The 24,339-nt window shown below is 45.3% G+C and overlaps 1 protein-coding gene across 3 annotated transcripts in view; it reads right to left on the reverse strand.

The window, feature by feature from the left end:
• CASP8AP2 (caspase 8 associated protein 2) overlaps positions 1-24,339 on the reverse strand; it is a 104,091-nt gene that overhangs the window by 72,290 nt on the left and 7,462 nt on the right. For all 3 annotated transcript variants that reach the window (XM_073589564.1, XM_073589561.1, XM_073589562.1), the window contains one exon: positions 23,783-23,858. In XM_073589564.1, coding sequence (XP_073445665.1) covers positions 23,783-23,858 — 76 coding nt within the window. The remainder of the gene's footprint in view (positions 1-23,782; positions 23,859-24,339) is intronic.

A 24,339-nucleotide genomic window follows, 5' to 3' on the forward strand; every position in this document is an offset into this window, starting at 1 on the left:
AAAACATCATGGACAGACTGATATTCTGCAAGAGGTACAGGGAGTGGACTGCTGAGGACTGGGGTAAAGTCATTTTCTCTGATGAATCCCCTTTTCGATTGTTTGGGACATCTGGAAAACGGCTTATTCGGAGAAGACCAGGTGAGCGCTACCACCAGTCTTGTCTCATGCCAACTGTCAAGCATCCTGAAACCATTCATGTGTGGGGTGGCTTCTCAGCCAAGGGAATGGGCTCTCTCTCAGTCTTGCCGTAAAACACAGCCATGAATAAAGAATGGTACCAGAATGTCCTCCAAGAGCAACTTCTCCCAACCGTCCAAGAGCAGTTTGGCGATCAACAATGCCTTTTTCAACATGATGGAGCACCTTGCCATAAAGCAAAGGTGATAACTAAATGGCTCAGGGAACAAAACAGAGATTTTGGGACCACGGCCTGGAAACTCCCCAGATCTTAATCCCATTGAGAACTTGTGGTCAATCATCAAGAGGCGGGTGGACAAACAAAAACCTTCAAATTCAGACAAAATAAAAGCATTGATTTTGCAAGAATGGACTGCTATCAGTCAGGATTTGATCCAGAAGTTGATTGAGAGCATGCCAGGGAGAATTGCAGAGGTCCTGAAGAAGAAGGGTCAACACTGCAAATATTGACTTGCTGCATTAACTCATTCTAACTGTTAATATAACCTTTTGTTACTCATAATATTGTTGCAATTATATTTCTGTATGTGATGAAAACATCTGACAAACACACATAAAAACCAGAGGGCAGCAGATCATGTGAAAATATAATATTTATGTCATTCTCAAAACTTTTGGCCATGACTGTAGAGGCACAAAAGGGGAGTTTTGAGTTAAATTTATCTGTGTTTAAGCTCTGCAAGTGAGTCATTGCTGAGAAAATGTCATGTTGCTCTGGGCCAGATGGAAAAAGATGAGAAAATGAACGCCTCAGAAAGAATGGCACCTATAAAAGTCAACTAATATAACTGTACTGTAATCTCCTATATGTGCTGCAGGACTGGTATGTACCACTATATGATAACTGTATGGCGGTAATATTGCTCTTGGTTTTTGTATAGTGATTCGTTTTTCACTAACATCATGATAATATGCATATGTTAAGGTTCCCCTTTAGCCACGATGATTAAAGTGTGCCACAGTAGTTGTAAACATGGTTACCTAGCCTAGAAGCACACTCATATGTGTTTCGCTATCCATGTATTGAACCCCTACTGGCACTGACTGTCTTTAGTTAAGATCTGATATGATTTTCCATTTGAAATAGTCAGCAGCCAAAGTCTGAATAAACCAGTGGTCAGGGTACAGCTGTGCCATTTAATCACTAGAGTGGCAGTGTGCACTGCACATGCTTCATCACATCTCTATGCAAAATAGCCAGAAACAGAGGCTCAGGAACACACTCTAGTGATCTTAATGGGCATTATCAACAGGGCTGTGGAGTCAGAGCACATTTTGGTGGAGTCGGTATAAAGTGGACTGACTCAAAATATAATAAATTGGGTAGAGTAGTTCAATGCAGTTTGTGGGGAATATTTTTTTCATAAGAATTTGGGAAAGTCATGAAATGTCTGTCCTATACCTGATCTAAGGTCTACACTTTTAGCTGAGATGAATCTGCGCTGCAGTTTATGTTCATGATAAGTAGTGAAATTACTCCTCTACAGATAAGGGGGAAAAAAATAAACACACAGGGAAGTAAAGCTTAGGGTACCGTTACACCTAGCGACTCACCAGCGATCCCGACCAGCGATATGACGCGGTCAGGATCGCTGGTGCATCGCTAGGTGGTCGCTAGTGAGCTGCCACACAGGCAGATCTCACTAGCGACATCGCTGGGGACGGGGATCGCTACTTAACTGTCAGACGCGGCGATCCTGCGTCCTCCCGCCCGGCTCCACGCGTCGCTCGTCGTCACAGGAGGAAGCGCCGCAGGAAGTGACCGACGAGGAATGGTCCAGGAGCTTCTCGCGCGATCAGCGATAACCAGTGGGGGAGCCGGTCGGAGGTAAGTATCACATGCAGCGTTATCGCTAGCAATATCGCTCTAACGTCACAAAATCGGTGACTTTACATAGATATTGCTAGCGATATCGCAGTGTGTAACGGGGGCTTTACATTCATCTCAAAACTTCTGGAGTGAACAGGAAAGCAGGATTAAGGTAAGTATTTCTTAAAGCATATCTAAACATTCAATAAACTGTGCATAAATCAATAGTCATAGAATCGTAGAGTTGGAAGGGACCTCCTGGGCCATCTGGTCCAACCCCCTGCTCAAAGCAGGATTCGCTAAATCATCCCAGACAGATGTCTGTCCAGCCTCTGTTTGAAGACTTCCATTGAAGGAGAACTCATCACTTCTCGTGGCAGCCTGTTCCACTCATTGATCACTCTGTCAAAAAGTTTTTTCTAATCTCTAATCTGTGTCTCCTCCCATTCAGTTTCATCCCATTGCTTCTAGTCTTTCCTTGTGCAAATGAGAATAAAGATGATCCTTCTACAATGTGACAGCCCTTTAGATATTTGTAGACAGCTATTAAGTCTCCTCTCAGTCTTCTCTTTTGCAAACTAAACATTGCCAAATCCTGCAACCTTTCCTCATTAGACAGGGCTTGCAGACCGGTCACAATTCTGGTCGCTCTTTTCTGAACTTGCTCCAGTTTGTTGATGTCATTTTTAAAATGTGGTGCCCAAAACTGGACACAATATTCCAGATGAGGTCTGACCAAAGAGGAGTAGAGGGCAATAATGACTTCACGTGATCTAGACTGTATGCTTCTGTTGTTAATACATCCTAGAATTGCATTTGCCTTTTTTGCTGATGCATCACACTGTTGACTCATATTCAGTCTGTGATCTATTAGTATACCCAAGTCTTTTTCACATGTGCTGTTGCTTAGCCCTATTCCTCCCATTGTGTATATGCTTTTTTCATTTTTATTGCCCAGATGTAGTACTTTGCATTTTTCCCTGTTAAAAACCATTCTGTTAGTTGCTGCCCACTGCTCCAGTTTATTTATATCTTTTTGAATCCTCTCTCTCTCTTCTCTAGTATTAGCTATCCCTCCTAGCTTTGTGTCATCAGCAAATTTAATCAGTTTACCCTCAATTCCTTCATCTAAATCGTTGATAAAGATGTTGAACAATACAGGGCCCAGGACAGAGCACTGTGGTACCCCACTTGAGACATTCTTCCAACTGGATGTGCAGCCATTTACAACCACTCTTTGGGTCTGATCACTAAGCCAGTTATGAATCCACCTAACAGTTGCCTTGTCCATTCCATACTTACTCATTTTTTCAATAAGGATTGTATGAAATACTTTGTCAAATGCTTTGCTGAACTCAAGATATACTATATCTACAGCATTTTCTTGATCCACCCAGTGATTCTGTCATAGAAGGAAATTAAGTTAGTCTGACATGACTTATTAGTTACAAACCCATGCTGACTCTGTTTAATCACTTCATTCTTATCCAGGTATTGACATACATGTTGTTTAATAATTTGTTCAAAGATCTTTACTGGTATAGAAGTCAGACTCACTGGCCTATAGTTGCCTGGGTCCACCTTCTTCCCCTTTTTGAAGATTGGAACAACATTTGCTCTTCTCCAGTCTTCTGGGACTTCTCCTGTTCTCCAAGAATTTTCAAAGATTATGGAGAGGGGTTCAAAAATTTCTTATGCTATCTCCTTCAGTACTATGGAGTGTAATTCATCTGGACCTGGAGATTTGAATTCATTTAGGTTAGCTAAGTGTTTCCTCACTATATTTCTGTTTATAGATATCCTGGATTCTTCTATTCCCTTAATAGGACAGGGAAGAACAGTTGATGTTACATTTCCTTTCTGAGATAAAAAAAATGCAGAATAGGAATTTAAAAGTTCAGCCTTCTCAACATCCTGTCTTACCATTTCATCATTTTCATCCTGTAAAAATCCTATATGACTTTTCTTTTACTTTTGACATATCCCCAAAATCCTTTATTATTGCTTTTGACATCTCTTGCAAGCCTCAATTCATTGTCATCTTTAGATAATCTGATTTGTGCCCTGCAAGTTCTGCAGACAGCATTATATTCTTCTTTAGATATGCCTCCCTCTTTCCATTTTATAAACATTTCTTTCTTCCTTTTTAGCATGTGCTTAAGTTCTGCGTTCATCCATCCTGGTTTCCTTAAATGCTTCCTATTCTTCCCTCTTTTTGGAATTGTTAACAAGTGTGCTTTGAGAATTTCATTTTTCAAGATTTCCCATCCTTCCTGGACATTTTTGTCCTTAAGGATATCCAGCCATTGGATCCCTCCAATTCTCTTTCTGAATACCTCAAAATCTGCCTTTCTGAAATCTAACCTTGACGTCTGAGTCTTCACAGGTCTTCCGCCTCTAGTTATCCAAAATTCTAAAATAGCATGGTCGCTACCTCCTAGGGTCCCAGCCACTTTTAACTCCTCAACCATCTCCTCCCTGTTTATAAGGATTAGATCCAAGGTAGCAGTTCCCCTTGTTTTCTCCCCTACCTTTTGGAAGATAAAGTTGTCAGCAAGAGAGGATAAGAATTTCCTTGACCTGTTAGTTTTGCCTGAGAGAGATTCCCAACAAATGTCTGGATAGTTGAAATCTCCCATGACAACTATGTCATATTTTTTGGAGAACGTGGCCATTTGATGCATAAAGAGTTCATCCATATCTTCAGCTTGCACAGGCGGCCTGTAGTAAATGCCTACAATGGTGTCCTTTCCATTGTTCTCTCCTTGTATTCTTACCCCAACAGTTTCCACAGTCCAGTATATGTTTCCTCTGTATGCTTGATGTTATAGTTTGTTTTTCCCTCTTAGCTCTTGTTTGGAGAAATTAGCTGCTGTGATAACTTAAATACACTGTACACATAGAAAAAAAGGGGAAAAACTGTTTTCTAACATCTCAAATTCGGAAATACAGTAACAGGATCGATGAGGACATATATATTTGTGTGTGTTTTCTGGAATATGATTCAGCACAAACATGCTCCCTCCCTCCTCCCCTCGTCATAGACTGTGAAGAAATAGGATGTGCCGCATTTAGTGAGCTGTACTCTGAGACAAGCTTGTTTTTCAGAATAAAGCTATCCAACAACATATTTTACAAACTTTATACTTATCTTTCCTATTGATTTATACAAAGATTGTTTTATTTCTATCCTAAATTATACACAGTGCATGAGTCCCTATTCTTGCAAGAATTACAATATACCTTTTTTTTTTTTTTTTTTTTAACAGGACAAAATTTTGAGAGAATTTACATAACTATAAAATGTCTAAGCAGCATCTTATAAAGTCAGTTGTATTTGAGCATTTCACAGTGACTCAAGAAAAAAAAAAAAAAAAAAAAAAAAAAAAAAAACAACATTTTGTGTGTATAAGTGAGCCAAATTGTTACACGCGGTCCCCGTCCTGGCGCTGCGCCCAGGTTGGCCGCTGTTACACCTGGCCCCCGTCCTGGCGCTGCGCTCCGTTCTGGGAACTCACCTCGAGCCGCTCATGCTGCTGCTCAGCGTTCTGTCCTCCCTCCTGCCTCCTCCTCGTGGCGTCCTGTGAGGAGATCTGTAGCTAAGGCTATTAGGGCACGCCCGCCCGCTCTCTTGCCATCTTAAAGGGGCGGCGTGCCATTATTCAAAAAATGCAATCAACCAATGGCAGCGCACTGGCTGCTATTTTTGGCCTCTCCTCCATAGGGAGAGCGCCGGAGCAACGAGTATCTATCATTGCTACATCCGGTTCTCATGCTAACCTGTCTGCGCTGCATCTGCAGTCTCTGTGCATTGTTTAATGCTCTCTGTTTCCACAGCATATCAGTATCCTGTGTTACCTGGTTATATCAGCAACCGTCTGGGCCCAAGCCATCCCGTTCCGCCTACAGCCATCCGAGTCCAAGGACTGTGTGAAGGTCACTGGAACCAACTCCTTACCAACTAACCGGATCCAGGACCCAGCGCATTACGGACTCTGCTGTAACTTATGTTATCCTTTTTGGTCCCGCTGGGACAGCTGCCACGTGTTCGGGGTCTAACTGGAGGTAGCACCTGTGTCCTCCGGGTATTCCATTCTGGCCCTGAGGGGCTTTACTACGGGTGCCCGGGGCTCACTAGTCACACCCCCTTCGGTGCCCCCCGGACCGTGGTCCCGAGGTTCCACTTAAATAAAAACGAATGTGAACTTCACCATCTCTGCCTCTGCTTCCATTCGTTACACAAATGAAAACAAGTGCATACTCAGGCAGTGATAAAAATGCTCCTTCAAGAGCTTCCTATCTAAAAAGACATTTACAACGCTGCCACCCAGAAGTTTGCAAAGCTGTGATTGAAAAAGACCACAGCAGTACCAAGAAACCAGCACTTCCTGCCAGTAAATATATAAGGTGCACTACCAATGGGGTAATACTAACTGATAGGGTGCTGCATAATGCATTGTACAAATAGCAAGGACAAGAGCAAGAGAAAAGACCAATGCATAAAAAGGACATTTTTGTGTACTCACCGTAAAATCTCTCTCTTAGCCTCTAATTGGGGGACACAGAACCATGGGTGTTATGCTGCTGTCCACTAGGAGGCGACACTATGCATAATCTGAAAAAGATTAACTTTGGCTCCTCCTCTGCAGTATACACCCCTGGACGGCGTCAGCCTTCTCCAGTTTTGTGCCAAAGCATTAGGAGGAACGTAACCAAATAACATAACCATGCCTGTAAGAAGGCTACTATGTACGAGCTCAAAGAACAATATGAGAACTCAACCGTAAACAACGGCCCATAAGGGCAACAGGCTGGGAGCTGTGTCCCCCAATTAGAGGCTAAGAGAAAGAGATTTTACGGTGAGTACACAAATATCTCCTTTACTCTGTCGCCTCATTGGGGGACACAGAACCATGGGACGTCCCAAAGCAGTCCCTGGGTGGGAAGCAATGGACGAATATTGTGCTAGCAGGTCCCTAAGTTAGGGGCACTGCCGCCTGCAGAACCAGTCTGCCCAGGCTCGCATCCGCTGAGGACTGGGTATGAACACTGTAGTGTTTCGTAAACGTGTGTAGGTTAGTCCAAGTGGCCGCCTTACACACTTGTGCCGAAGCCTGATGCCGAATGGCCCAGGAGGCCCCTACTGCCCGTGTAGAGTGTGCCGTGATACCGGCCGGAAGAGCGGAACTGTTAAGTCGGTAGGCCTCATGTATGGTGGACTTGATCCACCTGGCAAGGGTAGCCTTGGAAGCCGGCAGCCCCTTGCGACTACCTTCCGGAAGAATGAAGAGGGAATCAGATTTCCGGAAAGGTGCAGTCCTGGACACGTAAATCCGCAATGCTCTGACGAGGTCAAGCCTATGCAGAGCCTTCTCCACTCTATGAACCGGAACCGGGCAAAGGGATGGCAGTGAAATCTCCTCATTGAGGTGAAAGTTGGACACAACCTTCGGAAGGAAGGACGGTACCGTGCGGAGAACCACCTTGTCCTGGTGAAAGGCTAGGAAAGGCCGTCTGCAGGAAAGTGCTGACAATTCCGACACTCTGCGTAACGAGGTGATCGCCACTAGAAAAACCACTTTCTGAGACAGAATGGAGAGTGGAACTCCTCTAAGAGGTTCGAAGGGTGGAGCTTGCAATGCTGTCAGGACCAGATTGAGGTCCCACGTATCCAGCGGACGTTTGTAGGGAGGAACCAATCGGGAAACTCCCTGGATGAAAGTCCTTACTTGCGGTTTAATAGCAATGCGCTTTTGAAAAAGGACTGAAAGCGCCGACACCTGACTCTTAAGCGAACTTAGGGATAGCTTGGCATCTAGGCCCGATTGAAGAAAACCTAGTACCTTCGGGAGGGAATAAGGGAGTGGGACTTGTCCATGAGATTCGCACCAAGAAAAGAAAGCTCTCCAGGTACGATAATAGAGCTTGGCGGAGGCAGGCTTCCTTGCCCTGATCATAGTTGCAATGACTGCCGGTGAAAAACCTGCCTGGGTTAGAATCCAGGTTTCAAGGGCCATGACGTCAAATTGAGAGCCCCTGAATTCTGGTGGAAGAACGGACCTTGAGACAGAAGGTCGTGACGGTCGGGTAGACGCCAGGGGGCGTCTGCTGTAAGTTGGACGATGTCGGCGTACCATGTACGTCTGGGCCAGTCTGGCGCGATGAGGATGGTCGGAACTCCCTCTTGCTTGATCTTCCTCACGACCCTGGAGATTAGGGGGAGGGGTGGAAAAATGTACAGGAGTCGGAACTGGGACCAGTCCTGGACCAGGGCATCCGCTCCGAGCGACCGCGGGTCGTGTGTCCTGGCCATGAAATTGGGGACCTTGGTATTGAGATGGGATGCCATTAGGTCCACCTCCGGGGTTCCCCAGCGTTGACAGATCTGGTAAAAAATCTCGGGATGGAGAGACCACTCCCCAGAGTCCATGCCTTGCCTGCTGAGGAAGTCGGCTTCCCAGTGTTCTACACCCGGAATGTGGACCGCAGAAAGTACCGACCTCGTGTCTTCCGCCCAGCGGAGGATATGAGCCACTTCTCTCATCGCTTGGGCGTTGCGGGTCCCGCCTTGGTGGTTCACGTATGCCACAGCCGTGGCATTGTCCGACTGTATCCGTATGTGCGAGGCTGCAAGCAAGTGATGAAAGGCTCTCAGTGCCAAGAGAATGGCCCTGATTTCCAGAACATTGATGGGCAATGTCACTTCCCTCGGTAACCACTTGCCCTGTGCCCTGTGATGTAGGTGCACCGTCCCCCAGCCTGTCAGGCTTGCATCGGTAGTCAGGATCTTCCATTGTCCTGAGAGGAAGGGCTTCCCTCGTGTAAGCGAGGTTGGTTTGAGCCACCAATGCAGGGACCTCCTGGTTGATGACGTCAACCTGAACTCCCTGTCAAGGGAGAAGGGGTTCCTGTCCCAAGATCAGAGTATGGCTAGTTGAAGGACCCTGAGGTGAAACTGGGCAAATGGCACTGCCTCTATTGCTGCTGCCATCCGGCCGAGGACTCTCATGGCAAACCGGAGAGATCGAGGAGGACTGCGAAGGAGTGTGCGAACTCCCAGACGGATGGCCAGTGTCTTGTCCTTGGGAAGGAGCACCAGGCCCCTGGAGGTGTCGAATACCATTCCCAGGAATGTTAGAGTCCGGGGTTGGGATAGTCGACGATTTCTGTAGGTTGACTAGCCATCCCAGGCGACTCAGTGTCTAGTGTGATTGAAACACTGACCTCGCAGTCTTTGAAAGTGGGAGACTTGATGAGGAGGTCGTCCAGGTACGGAACGACTAGAATGCCTCTTGAGTGCAGAACGTCCATGGTGGCCGCCATGAACGTTCTTGGAGCCGTGGCGAGTCCGAACGGAAGGGCGACAAACTGGTAGTGGTTTTGGTTGACCGCGAACCTGAGAAACCTTTGGTGGGCGGGAGCAATTGGTATGTGGAGATACGCATCCTGTATGTCTATGGAGGCGAGGTATTCTCCCTGCTCCATGGATGCAATGATGGACCGGAGGGACTCCATGCGGAAATGACGGACCCGTACGTAATTGTTGAGCTGTTTTAGGTCCAGTATGGGTCGGACGCCGCCTCCTTTCTTGGGGACTACGAACAAATTTGAGTAGAATCCTCGGAATCTCTCTTTCGCGGGAACCGGCACCACAACTCCTGATTGAAGGAGAGAGGAAACCGCTTGGTGGAAAGCACGAGCCTTGTCTGGTGGTGTTGGAGGAATAGAAAGGAAGAGCCGGTTCGGTGGAGCGGAAGTGAACTCTATCTTGTATCCGGAAGACACTTTCCCTGACCCACCTGTCTTCTGTAATAGGCAGCCAGACTTGCTGGAAGAGTAAAAGTCGGCCGCCTACTGGTGGGGTGTCTTCTGGAGTTCGCGAGTCATGATGAAGCGAAGTTCTGAGGTTTTCCTCCCTTGGGTTTCGCTTGGCCTGCTTTCGACTGCCAAGACCTGTCCGGTCGCTGCTGCGTCCGTGGGTTGTCCCTGCGTGGAGAGCGGTTACGGTTTTGCGCTGGGCGCGAAACGGACCAGCCCGAGGAATTCCGAAAGGATCGGAATCGCGTCTGGTTTCTTCGTTTAACCATGCGTTTCGGTTTTAGTTGAGGGAGAGAGGTACTCTTACCCCCAGTGGCATTCGCTATCATAGTGTCCAACTTTTCGCCGAAAAGTCTTCCAGTAAAATCCGGAAGTCGCGTGAGGGACTTCTTTGAGGCCGCATTCGCTTTCCATTCTCGCAGCCAGAGGATGCGTCGGATCGTGATGGCGTTTGATGCTATTCCCGCTACACCTCTTGCGGAATCCAGGGCTGCATGAATCATGTAGTCTGCTACCACTGCTATCTGGACCGCTTGGTCTGAGAGCTCAGGATTTGAAGCTTGAAGACCCTCCTGTAGTTTTTTGGCCCAAGCCAGGATGGCCTTGGCTGCCCAAACTGAAGCAAACGCAGGGCCCAGAGAGGCGCCTGCCGCTTCGAAAATAGAACGAGCCATGCGTTCTACTTGTCGGCCTGCTGCGTCCCTGAGGGTTGAGCTATCTGGCAGAGAGAGTAAAGTCTGCGCTGCTAGCCTAGAAACCGGAGGGTCCACTTCAGGTGGATCTGTCCATTGTTTGGTGTCTTTCTGTGAGAAGGGGTACTTCGCTTCCAAATATTTGCGATTAACGAATTTTTTCTCAGGCTGCGCAAACTGTTTGGTAAGTATTTTCTCAAACTCATGGTGATTAGGGAAGACCTTAGGTGGTTTCTGAACACTTTCGAAGAAAATCCTATGTTCTGGGACCGACTCTGGAATTTTTAGCACCCGATGAATGGCAGAGATTATGTCCTCAACTAGCGCTATATTGCTAGGGGAAGAAGGTACCATGGACCTCTCCGTTTCGTTATCTGAGTCAGAGTCACAGATGCCCTCCGAATCCTGTGCCTCGCTAAGGTGATCCCTGGAGGGCGACCTGGGGCGGGGGTCTTCTGTGGTGGGGGATCTCTGTGGTAAATTGCACTGTTTGTCTGTGGCAGGGGACTGCCTAGGAGACCTGGAATGATGCTGTCTCTCCCTGGAGGGGGACGACCTTGTGCTATAGGGCGACTCAGGTGATCGAGACCTGTGGGTCCGCTTAAGTCTGTGAGAGTCGGAAGCAGCATGTTCCCGAGACAAGCTGTCCGTTTGCTGTGTAACGTCCATAGCCGGAGCCCGACTCTGCAGAGCTTGCAGCAATGTGGCAGTTAGGTTGTCTATGGACTGTGTCATAGACTGAGACATCTGAGTTGCCCATTCCGGCGTGGCCTGTGACACGGAAGCGTCAGTAGGGACTCCCTGGGGTTCTGACCCAGAGTTCTGGATGCAGTCCCGGCAGTGCGGATACGTGCTGCCACTAGGGAGCGTGGCTTTGCAGGCTGTGCAGAATGCATAGAAACATTCCTGCCTGGTTCTCTTCCTTGAGCCCGGCATAGTGCACAGAGGCTGGCTATTAGGGATCGTACAGGGGTGGCTACGCAGAGGGAACCCACAGAGAGCCTTATAGGAAGTATAGATTCACAGCTGAGTAATGAGAACCCAGCTGTGAGCTTACCCCACCGGTGTGCCCCTAGGTCCAGCGCCGACAGATCCCAGTTCTGTGCCCCCCGGAGACCGCTGTGATGCTCCTCTCCTGGATCTCATCCAGAAAAAATGGCCAACGGGACTCTGAGGAAAGGGAGGAGGGGGCGGAGAGCTGAAAAGGGCGCGCCTGGCTGTGTAAAAACGCGCCCTTTCTGCCTCAATCCGCCCCTTCTATGACACTCCAGCGTGTCATTTTAGTCATCCGGGGGCGGATTGAAATTGAGATTATAATCTCAATAATTTTATTCAAATACCAGACCACAAAAAGACACATACATGATAAAACACCATAATTTTGGATTACCTATTCATATGCTAACATAAGGTTCATTCAGTGGAGCGTATTCATATTTTCATGTGTTTTGGTCATTTTATCATACATACAGTATGTCTGTCATGTAGGATCAGGATTATGCACCACCTGTTATAAGCACGGGACCTTGGGTGATGTTATTGTCATTGTAGTTTTTTAATGGTGTCTTATAATGTATTTGTCTTTTTGTGGTCTGGTATTTGAATAAAATTGATAGATATATATATATATATATATTCCTAAATTATGGTGTTTTATCATGTATGTGTCCTTTTGTGGTCTGGTATTTGAATAAAATTTATAAATAAAAAAAAAAAAATATATATATATATATATATATATATATATATATATATATATATATATATATTTATTTTTATTTTTTTTCTCCTTTTTTTTCTTATTTTTATTTTTTTTCTCCTTTTTTTTCTTATTTAGGTGTGCGCTATTTTTATGCATTGGTCTTTTCTCTTGTTTTTGTCCCAGCACTTCCTGCCAGACAAAGGAGGGAGAAAGAGCGTCTCAAACATCAGTTACAAGATATTTTGTAAGTGACAAAGTTGATGTAAGAGTATGTTTCCACGCTGCATACTTGCAGCGCTTTGGACTCAGCCGAAACACCGCGCCGCCCTGTTGTAAACACGGTGATACCACATGTGCTCATTAAACTCATGAGGAATCACCGCATCTGTCACAATCCAACCGCCGCCACCAATATGTCACGATCCGGAGGATGTGACCTTTGGCCGCACACGGCTATCACAGGCACAGGGGGGGCATATCTTAGTTATCCCTCCGCTGGCACCATGTGATAAAAACAGCAAGCTAGTCTTGCCCTAACAATTTACCGCAGGGTAGTTTTAGTTATCACACCAATGCCACGATGTGTTACAAGGTGTCGGGATTTATGGATATCCCACTTTCCAGTTCAACTTTGGAACTTGCAGCTCTCCGGCGCCCCCCTTACCCTCAGGTCAGTCAGGGAACTACACCTAGGATAATTAGTCGCCGGACAGGTTACTTGTTGTGCAGTGGCTATTAGGCCCGCTTGCAGTGAGAGAGTTATAAATGCTTTGGCCGGAGCCACACAATCAGCTTACAAAACCCGCTCAGTCACTGCCAGCGCTACTCGCCTAGCCAGAACACACTTCGCTGCCACCAGCTTCAGATTCCTTGTATTTATATTTAAAATTAATAGAGGGGTTCGAAGCAAACCCAAATCATTAGCGTAATTAGCTTATAGGCACGTATGAATTCGTCACAGAGCAAGGAGGGAAAACTAATAAATTTTATAGTTTATTCCCAAAAGATGGACAGTGTTTACAGATGATAAAAAAAGATGTAATAATCTGAGACAATTAAAATATGTACAAGCAATTAAAAACAAAAAACAGGGTTAAAGAAGAAAACACTCACATGGTACTTATATCATTCCGGCAAATCAGGCTGGGGGAAGGGAATGGGCCACACGTCGCCATGCATGACAGTGTGGCTGTGTATCTCAGGTTCCCTCTGTAGACTGACCTCCCGACTGAGTGAGTGTACTCTATAGGTCTGGGTCATGACATCATAAAAGGGGCCGAGTTACTGCGGTCGTCCCCTTGTCTCTGTTGCAATTTTGGTTCTGAAACCTTCTAGGCTATATAACTGGGCTTGAGAACCTAGTAAAATAACAGCAGACCTATCAGTCATTTTATATTGAAATTAACTTTGTAATGACTCCAAACACGGGCTGTCGGTTCCCCTTTGTTCAGGAGGAATCCTGTTATGATTGGGTCACCGAGGAGAAAAACAAGACCAAGCTAAGCTACAGAAAACCAGAGAGGTTGGTAACTAAGCGGATTGCAGACCCCTGATCCTATCCACACAACTAGCAGTAGCCGTGGAGCGTGCCTACGATGATTCTAGACTCCTCGACACAGCCGGAGAACTAAATAAGCCTAAAGCAAGAAAAGGGGAAATCTAAACTGCCCCAGAGCAGACCCCAAACATATACTGTCGGTAAGACAATATGAAAACACAAACACAGGTAGGAAAATAGGCTGAGCAAACGATGGAGCCCACACTAACTAGAAAGGACAGGAAAGGAAAGACACGGTCTGCAATCATGCAAAAAACCCTGCAAAAATGTCCAACACTTCTGATAGCAAAAACTCTGAAGTCACTAGACTTCTCCCACTATATCAGCACTCTGGCATATTCCGAAAGCAGAGCAAAAAGAGGCCAATCTAATAAGGGACAAGAAACAAACTGGCACAAACAGTAACATAAGGATGAAAATTCAGTACAGCCCCAGCCGGGGCTGGCTGACCACACAAAACTGAATAGACAAAACCAAATCAAATGTGAACAATAGCAAAGAACACTTGGCTTGAGCATGCAGGGACTGAACTGGAAACTAAAACCTCAGAAGGCAGGAAAAATCACCAGCAGGGATGGAGGGAGTCAGCTGTCTTAAAGTCAGAGACTCCAGATGTCCAATCGTCGTCCTCATCAGGTGGCAGGCCTCTGTCAATTAGATCAGCTCCATTACCTACTGTAACCACCAGAGGGAGCCCGGAAAGAGAACTCTCGACTCCTCTATCAATACAACCAGCTCCACTACCTGCACTAGCAACCAGAGGCAGGCCAGAAAGTGAATTCACAACAGAATCCATTTCTAGGATTCTGTCGGTGCTAGCGACTACCAAGAGGCGCTGAAGCGACGCTCAATCGCAGCTCCAAATATGTACGTTTCATTTTTCTATCACAATCTCACATTGCATTACGTCCGAATGAGTAAATTTCCATTATATGCTATGAGTGTGTCTGCACATGTTGGAGACAAAGAGACCCCCTGCTGGGATGTGGGAAGCCAGGGATTAGTAATTCAGGTTACTCTGGTCATATGTGTGAGCTGTGGGGAAGGAAACAAGGGGGTGAGTTGCTGCTGTCTAAGGTTACACGGTGCGTCTCCGCAAGATAAATAGACATGCTGCGGTCTGGAAAGACACGCCACATGTCTGTAATTTCGGGTGTGTCACCCGCGTCCCTGCACGCACAGTGGAGACGGGATTTCATAAAATCACCTCCACTATGCTGTAACATCTGGACGCTGCAGATTGAACGCTGTGGCTGTAGACAGCATTCAATCCGCAGCAAATCCTGAAAACATACGCTACGTGGAAACATACTCTAACAATGACAGCAGATGTGTTTAAAAGACAGCTCTTCGAGCTTGTTGTGAAGGGCAGTGTACCATTATCATTATTTACACAACCAGCTTTTATAGCTCTTAATGGAGAAGTGGCCCGCAAACTTAGTGTTTCTTAGGAAAGCGAAAGTATTAGAAAATTAGTGATTGAAGGAGCCCTTAACCAAAAGGAAGATCTTAAAAAGACTCAAGAGATGCTTTGTGTTTCTTACAATGGATGCCTGCACACATCACAGAGTGAACTATTTTGCTATCAACGTTCGATAAAAAAAAAAAAAAAAAAAATGTTACTAAGACGCTGGCAGTAAAAGATACTAAAGCTCATCACAGCAGCCAGTTTCTCCAGACCTGAGTGGAAAAAGTTATGCAAGATTATGAACTCAAAAAAGAACAGGTTCTTGCTATTGTAACAGATAATGCTTCAAACATAAGTACAATTAAACTGATGAATGAGGATAATGAAGGTGAACAGCAGCTAGAAGAATATTTCACATTCAGTATGTTGGAGATGTAAGACCACAGTCTTGTTCCCATATCAGAGGAACAAACATATTACTACAGATTTACAAAAGGATTGTTTACAATTAGATTATCTTGTTGCAGTTGCGTCACACCTCTTTCCTATCACATGCGCTGTGATATGCACATGCTGCAGCTGTCAATAAGATAGTGTGCAAGAGGGACATGCTGGAACTCTGACTAGCAAAATGAGGAAATTGGCTATTGCTGCCAGAACCCCTAAAATTCATTCCATCTTGAAGAGACGTGCTGGAAAAGGGGCAATAGTGGATAAAGCCAATCGGTGGGGCAGCACCTATTTAATGATTGAGCGAGTGCTTGACCTGAAACCCTTCCTTGTAGATATGGCTAACCCTCTGGTAACACTACATGAAGGTCAATGGACACAGGTGGTTGAATTGAAGGAATTGCTTCATCGACAATTTACAGTGACTAAAAAGTTACAAGCTGATGATTTAACTCCTGGCATTTTTATAAAGGAGTGGAAGAACTTGTTGTTTTGCCTGTCCCAAAGAGTAAGTTTAATCACAGATGGCATTGCTGCTTCAATGAAACAGAGAGAGACACTGCTATTAGAAAATAAAATTCTTCTGGCAGCTGTTTATATGGACCCGAGTGATTGCATATTGCTGGATGATCAACAGCTTACTAAAGGAAAAGAAGTTCTGATTGAGGTAGCAGTTAGGATGTGTGGGCTACAGGACTGTCAAGAGCAAGAGGAAAGAGGACTCGGGTCCCGCCAGTGCTGCTGCTGCAGTTTCTTCATCCTCATCAGATGAGTTTGATTTTGGCGAGTATTTGGACAACATGGAGCAGGCAAAGCGTTGACGCAGGCAAAAAGATTCCACTACCATAGAAAACAGATTGACCATATTTCTGCAACATTTTTCACTTGCTCTCAAAGAAGTAGAAGAGTTCAAACGTTCATCAAAACTGACTGTGCACGAGGCAATTCCTTTATACCCTGAAATTGTTAGCGATGTTGCCCATGTGGTTACTGTTGTGTCCCACGAATAGGAACAACCTGTAATGTATTTTTCTCTGTGCTGTTTTTTTCCTCCAATCAGCAAAATTCTCTGTTGTTGCTGGGTAGAATTAGACTGTATGAAGATTGTCCCTATGTCCCTTCCGCAGTTGGGCTCTGTATTAGGTTGCTCCTCCCTTCAGATTAGTCTACAGCAGCCATTACTCTAGATGCACATGTACTGCCCTGTACAGATTATTTATTTTTACCTACTGTTCATTGTAACTAATACAAGATTTTGGAAGAAAACAGCATCGTTTCTCCTGGTCTTTCTACAGTTTGCAGTGGCGGTCGAGCTAAAACTATCTGCAGATGCCTGGTGGAGCAAGTACGAGTTATACAATTATCTAAGAAGCTGATAATTAGAATGCTTGTTATTTGCAGTCATTAGGAAGATGCAGAATAGTTACTGCTTTCGCACCAACCAAAATTAGTGTAGAGAGGTTGTTCTCTAGCCTTAAAATAATTAGGTCAGATTTCAGGTCATCTATGAAGGAGGATCTGATGGAGGCAATACTAGTTCTCAAAACAAATTCATAGACTGCACAAATGTTATTCAGTACGTTTTTGTTGAAAACTGTTCTTTTCCCACTTACTGCAGAGTGTAGTAATAAATTGTAAACATGCAAAAGTGTTTTGCTCTAAAGTTGTATTCCAATAAAAATATTTTATCTAAATGGCTTGATTATTGTATCATAGTAATGATTAAAAGCCTGATGTTCAGGCAGGGCTGTCCGCTATCTCAGTCTATATTTGCACTTGCAATGGAACCCAATTCGGAAGGAATAAGGAGAGATCAGAATATCCTGGGCCCTGAGAATATGGGAGACCAATACAAAGTCAGCCTCTTTGCGAATGATCTCCTACTAACATTAATAAGTCCCCACACTACACTCCCTCACTTGCTTTCCCTCCTTCACGAATTTGAGAAGATCTCAGGGTTAAAAATTAACAATGATAAATCCAAAGCATTATTTGTAAATTTTCCTAAGACAGAGCAAATTAATATAGCATCCCATCTTAGGTTTATACACAAGGAACATTATCTAACATATCTGGGTATCAACTTAACAGTCAACAGGTCAACTCTGTTTAGGTGGAATTACACTCCACTGATCCAAAACTTCCAAAGGGACCTGGATAGATGGGCTTCCTCAAAGTTATCCTGGCTCTGCAGAATACATGCATTAAATATGGTATCACTGCTTCGCTTCTTATATCTATTTAGGTCCCTCCCAATTATGGTACCAGCCAGAACGTTCACTCATTTACACTATATGATGTCTTAAGATTCTTTGGCTAGGAAAACAACTCAGAATTGTGCAAAAACTTATGTTCCGTCACAGAAAAGAAGGTGGTTTATCCCTCCCTAATTTTATACTTTATTACAAGTCGGCATAGATTGCTCAATTAATAAGTACGTGTTCATATCTCAATAGTACGAAATGGGTTATTCAGGAATCATTTCTCTCTAAACCATTCTCTTTATCAGGCCTAATGTGGACCACAGACCAACTTCAACGGGGGTTAATGAATGTGGCTCCTTTCACAGTCCACTCGTTGCTTCTTTGGAGGAAAGTCCGATTTAAATATAAAACTTACAATCAAGCCCTTTTCCCCTGACAGCCATATTACAAAATCCCATGTTCCCGCCAGGCCTTGAGTCACAAATTTTTTCTTGGTGGAAGCTGAAAGGTATTCGTATACTTAAACATTTGTGTTCCCCATTTAATATCTTACTTGACATGCAGGAATTTGTTAAAAAATTTGAACCTCCAGTTAGGGAGGTAATGCGATTAAACCAGATCTTCCACTTAGCAAAGCAGATCCTCCCGAGCGGTCCTATTCTCAGGGCAACGAGTTTTAAAAACAAATGTCCCTTTGGGCAAGGGAACGATCTCATTGATCTACTATGCTATAAATTCTCCACAAGATGATAAAAATTGAAGTATATGCTACAGTGGGAGAAGGATCTGGGGTTTGAACAGTCAATTGATGAATGGTATAGCTGTGACACCCTATCGAAAGGTAGTCACCAGACTTCTCTTGTGGAGACCTCCTTAAAACTATTGCACAGAGTCTATTATGTACCGGAAAAAAATTCATAGCATTTTTCCTAATGTCTCGGGAGACTGTTTTAGGGGCTGTGGATTATCTGGTGACATGAAACATATTTGGTGGTCTTGTACAGTGGCTTCTGGGCTTTGGGAGAAGGTGAAGCGTCTGATAGCACAGATGTATGGTGGACCGGTTGTTCTGGAACCTTCTACCCTTTGACTGGGAACGAGGCCTTGGCAGCTTCCAAAAAGCTTTCAGAAGCTAGTAAACTACTTATGTATTGCCACTAAAATCCACATTGCGGCAAAGTCAATATCTATGGTGAAAGAGAAGATGAACTACATTATGTTATATGAAAGAATAGAAGCAACTAGAACCGACACGTGGGATTCTTTCTTCAGAGTTTGGCATCCCTGGATGGAGCTTCACTCAGATACTCGACTGGATCAGGTACTAAGGCTCTCTCCATAGCCAATTGAGAACTGGTCACGGCCTGGGACAGGATTCACATATGATCCTACAATAGTGGGTTGCATAACCGCTTTAAACGTCCTGGATTGGTTATTGATGATACCATTACCCCTGTCTATGTCCTGTCTTCCCTTACATTCAATAAATTTCAAATATATGTTAAATTGTTAGTTTACACTCACATAATAATAATAATATTTATTTATATAGCGCCAACATATTCCGCAGCGCTTTACAGTTTAACAGTTTCAAAACACAAGTCATAAGCAACAACGCTAACAATACAATAATTAAAGCAAAATAAGACGAAATAAGACGACCCTGCTCGTGAGAGCGTACAATCTACAATGAGGTGAGGGAGATACAGAGTACAGGTGTGTATTTACAATGGTGTATTTACAATGAAGGTCCAGCCATCTTGCAGGAGTGAAGGATGGATGGAGATATTGAATGGGCTACGCACGCACACTTACACAGAGAATGACTTTGATTAGTGAATGTGATAGGCCGCTCTGAACAGGTGTGTTTTGAGGGAGCGCCTAAAACTATGCAAATTGTGGATAGTCCTGATTTCTTGGGGTAGAGCATTCCAGAGGATAGGAGCAGCACGGGAGAAGTCTTGGAGTCGGGAGTGGGAGGTACGGATTAGTGCAGAGGTTAGTCGAAAGTCGTTTGCAGAGCGCAGCGATCGGCTAGGCCGATAGACAGAAATGAGAGAAGAGATGTAAGGGGGTGCCGCACTGTGGAGAGCTTTGTGGGTGAGAACAAGTACTTTGAATTGGATCCTATAATGAATGGGCAGCCAATGTAAGGACTGGCGAAGAGCGGACGCGTCCGAGTACCGATTACCCAGATGGACGATCCTGGCTGCTGCATTGAGTATGGACTGGAGAGGGGATAGTCGAGTGACGGGGAGGCCAATTAATAGAGCGTTGCAGTAATCCAGGCGAGAGTGGATCAATGCAACAGTGGGGGTTTTTGTTGTTTCCATAGTGAGAAAAGGGCGGATTCTAGAGATGTTCTTTAGGTGTAAGCGGCAAAAGCGGGCAAGGGATTGTATATGGGATGTAAAGGAGAGATTGGTGTCAAACATAACACCCAGACAGCGCACCTGCTGCCGGGGTGTTATTGTGGTACCACCCACGGAGAAGGAAATGTCAGATTTAGGGAGGTTAGTAGACGGCGGGAGCAGAAGAAGTTCAGTTTTGGAGAGGTTGAGTTTCAGATAGAGAGCGGACATGATATTGGAGACTGCGGACAGACAGTCACTGGCGTTCTGTAGTACAGCGGGGGTAAGGTCGGGGGAAGACGTGTATAGTTGTGTGTCATCAGCATAAAGATGGTACTGAAAGCCAAATCTGCTGATGGTCTGTCCAATTGGGGCCGTGTAGAGAGAGAAAAGAAGGGGGCCAAGGACTGAGCCCTGAGGTACCCCGACAGCAAGAGGAAGAGGAGATGACGTGGAGCCAGAGAACAAAACACTGAAGGAGCGGTCAGAGAGATAGGAAGAGAACCAGGAGAGTGCAGTGTCCTTAATGCCTAGTGACTGGAGCCTAGAGAGTAGGAGATGGTGGTCAACAGATTCGAAAGCTGCAGATAGGTCAAGATAGCAGAGAGTGGTCACCGTTACGTTTTGCTGTCAGAAGGTCATTGGTCACTTTGATGAGTGCAGTTTCAGTCGAATGTAGGGGGCGGAAGCCGGACTGTGAAGGGTCTAGAAGGGAGTGAATGAAGAGGTAACGGGTAAGGCGGGAGTAAACTAGGCGTTCCAAAAGTTTAGAGATGAAGGGGAGATTGGAGACTGGTCTGTAGTTGTTTGTGCAGGATGGGTCGAGAGCAGGTTTCTTTAGTAGTGGAGTAACGATGGCGTGTTTGAAGGAGGATGGGAAAATGCCCGAGGAGAGGGAGAGATTAAAGATTGTAGTTAGGTGGGTTGTGACGACTGGAGAGAGAGACCGGAGGAGATGTGAGGGAATGGGGTCGGTAGTGCATGTAGTCGGACGAGAAGAGAGGAGTCTGGAGACTTCTTCTTCTGTTATGGGATCAAATGTGGAGAGTGAGCCAGGGGAGATGTAGGAAGGGATGGGAGTCACAGCACTTGGTGGTTGGGAGCAGATTTCTTGACGGATATTATCTATTTTTTCTGTAAAGTGGGAGGCCAGGTCATCAGCACAAATGTCTGTGATAGGGGCTTGTGCTTTTGGCCTGAGGAGGGAGTGAAAAGTGTCAAAAAGTTTCTTGGGGTTGTTGGCTAGTGAGGAGATCAGGGTGGTGAAGTAGGTCTGTTTGGCAAGGTGAAGGGCAGCGTTATAGGTTCTTAACATAAATTTGAAGTGGATGAAGTCTTCTGGTGTGCGGGTTTTTCTCCATAGGCGTTCAGCACTCCTGGAGCATCGCTGGAGAAGTTGAGTTTGCGATGTGAGCCAGGGCTCTTTTACTCTGTGTTTGGAGGTTCTGAGGGTGAGGGGAGCTACTTGGTCAAGGGTGCTTCTAAGAGTGTCATTGTAGTGATGAACAGCCAGATTAGGACAGGAAAGAGAGGAGATTGGGGACAGAGATGAGTGTAGGGAATCTGAAAGTGTCTGAGGGTTAATAGCTTGTAGATTTCTGACTGTGTGGTAGGTAGGAATGAGCTGGGGTGGGCGAGGATTTGTGAGCGTGAAGGAGAGAATGTTGTGGTCAGAGAGTGGAAGCGGTGAGTTGTTTAGGTGGGAGATTGAACAGAGCCGGCAGAAGACCAGATCAAGGGTGTTACCGTCCTTATGTGTCTCAGAGGTTGAAAGCTGTGAGAGGCCTAGAGAGGTGGTTAGTGATAGAAGCTGGGATGCAGATGTGGAATTAGGGCTGTTAATGGGGATGTTGAAGTCTCCCAGGATGAGGGTTGGTAGTTCTGAGGACATGAAGTGTGGCAGCCAGGCTGAAAAGTGGTCAAGGAAAAGGGTGGGTGAGCCTGGGGGCCGGTATATGACCGCTACCCTGAGGGAGAGGGGACGGAAGAGCCTGATGGTGTGGACCTCAAAAGAAGGGAATAAGAGTGATGGGACTGGGGGGATGACCTGGAAAGTGCATTGTGGGGACAGGAGTATGCCAACTCCACCACCAGGTCTGTTTGTGGGTCTCGGGGAGTGAGAGAATTGTAAGCCACCGTAGGAAATGGCAGCAGGAGAGACAGTGTCAGAATCCTGAATCCAGGTTTCAGTGAGGGCCAACAGATTAAGAGAGTTGTTCAGAAAGTAGTTGTGTAGGAAAGGAAGCTTGTTACAAGCAGACCGTGGATTCCAGAGGGCACAATTAAAAGATTGAGATGAGGGAGTGCAAGTAATGTTAATCAGATTATTGTGGTTTCGATATGAGGTAGGGTAGGGGTCGAGGTTGGGGGATGGTGGACCAGGGTTGGGGGAGATGTCCCCTGAAATCAGTAGAAGGAAGATAAAGAGCCAATAGTTGTTGGAATTGTAAGTAGTTTTTTTCTGCGATGTGTTTGGGCAAGATGGGCTGAGGTTTCTCAGGAAGGTGAGGAGTGTGTGGGAGCTGTACATGGGAGAGGGAAGTATAGAGGGGCTGATGTGTATGAGTCGTGATGGAGGGGGGATAGGGTGATGAATGTGGATGGCAAGGGAACACAGGAGGATAAAAATAAAGCACATGGTTAAAGGGGAAGGCAAGGTGTGGGTTACCTGACTCCTGCCTTGACTAACTGCCATGTATAACTGCCGTTTTGCTGGATGCTTATCTTCTGTGATGCTTTGCTTATGGGATGCTTGCGTGCTGGACCCCACACTGCGTGCTTCCCCTTAGCAACTACTACATATATAGGCCACACTACAGGGTCAGGAGAGAGGGATTGTGGGAGATGGTTGGGTATAATTTGGCAGCTGGGGCCAGCACACCAGGGGATGGTTAGATGATCAAAGGCACTAGACCAAGATGTGGCAAAATGCTATAGCACCTTCCACCTGATAAGATCTAGAAAGGCCCCAGTCACAGATCTAAAGCAGTAAGTATTACATACAGTGCAACAAATTAATTATACCAAAGCTTTAGCAAGCACATTTAAATATGCAGCAAAATGGTCAAGCAGCAGAAGTATGGAGTTGTACCATTTGGATATATTACAGCAGAGAAATAGAGGCAGCAGAGGTGGGAAGTTGTATCATTCAGGCTGCTTGCTGGCAGTGAATGGAGTAAATACATGCAGGGTGGCTCAGTTGATTACCATTTGGATATATTACAGCAGAGAAATAGAGGCAGCAGAGGTGGGAAGTTGTATCATTCAGGCTGCTTGCTGGCAGTGAATGGAGTAAATACATGCAGGGTGCACTTCTAAATAAAAGTTTACTGAAATTAAAAGCCTGATGCTACCATTTTACTACAGTAAATTTATCACTTAAACATGAGCCATGTATGAGGGAGTCGGAGAATCAGAGTCGGTGTCATGGAAACTGAGGAGTCGGAGGTTTGGCTTACAGACTCCACAGCCCTGACTATCAACTGACATCATAAGAATAGGTGATAATTGCTTTTTGGGCAATAAGCATTTGTGATGAGTTATCTTAAGACGTTCGAATTAGACCAGCCAACTTCCTGTACCACTTACCATAAAGATCTCGAAAATACACCATGTCTTCATCACTACGTCCTTGTTTGAACGGCATCTTAGCAAGTCCATCCATCTGCAGAGGAGAAAGATTAACAAGTTACAAATAATGAATTACAACCAACAACTGCCACAGAAAAAACACTGAACTGTTTCTTTTGTGCCCAAAAGGCATGCGAGCTACTCCTGCATCAGTATCCATTAGCAGAGAAATCTACATAGATAAGTGGGGTAGCATTGTTGTCACTACTAGGGAGACCACACATAGTGCTGTCATTACGAGGGGGTGGAGAGTCCTACTCAGATGTGACTACTGAGGTGGTGGAAAGCGTTCAGTTGAGGCATACGAGTTGGTGGGATGGGCTTGGGTTACCACGCTCTGCCTACTGATGGAGAAAGGGGTGTATATGTGAAGGCTGTAATTACTAGTCATAAGGGAGAAAACCTGTGGTTGCTCCTGAGAGAAACCTGAATTGTTTAGCTGTGACCATTTACAGGGAAACCGATGGAAATTCTGTCAATATCGAGGAGGGTATTCCAATAGGGAATTCTGTTAT

Source organism: Dendrobates tinctorius, unplaced genomic scaffold (genome assembly GCF_039654945.1).
Source record: "Dendrobates tinctorius isolate UK_male_01 unplaced genomic scaffold, ASM3965494v1 ptg000111l, whole genome shotgun sequence".
NCBI classification, from domain to species: Eukaryota; Metazoa; Chordata; class Amphibia; order Anura; family Dendrobatidae; genus Dendrobates; species Dendrobates tinctorius.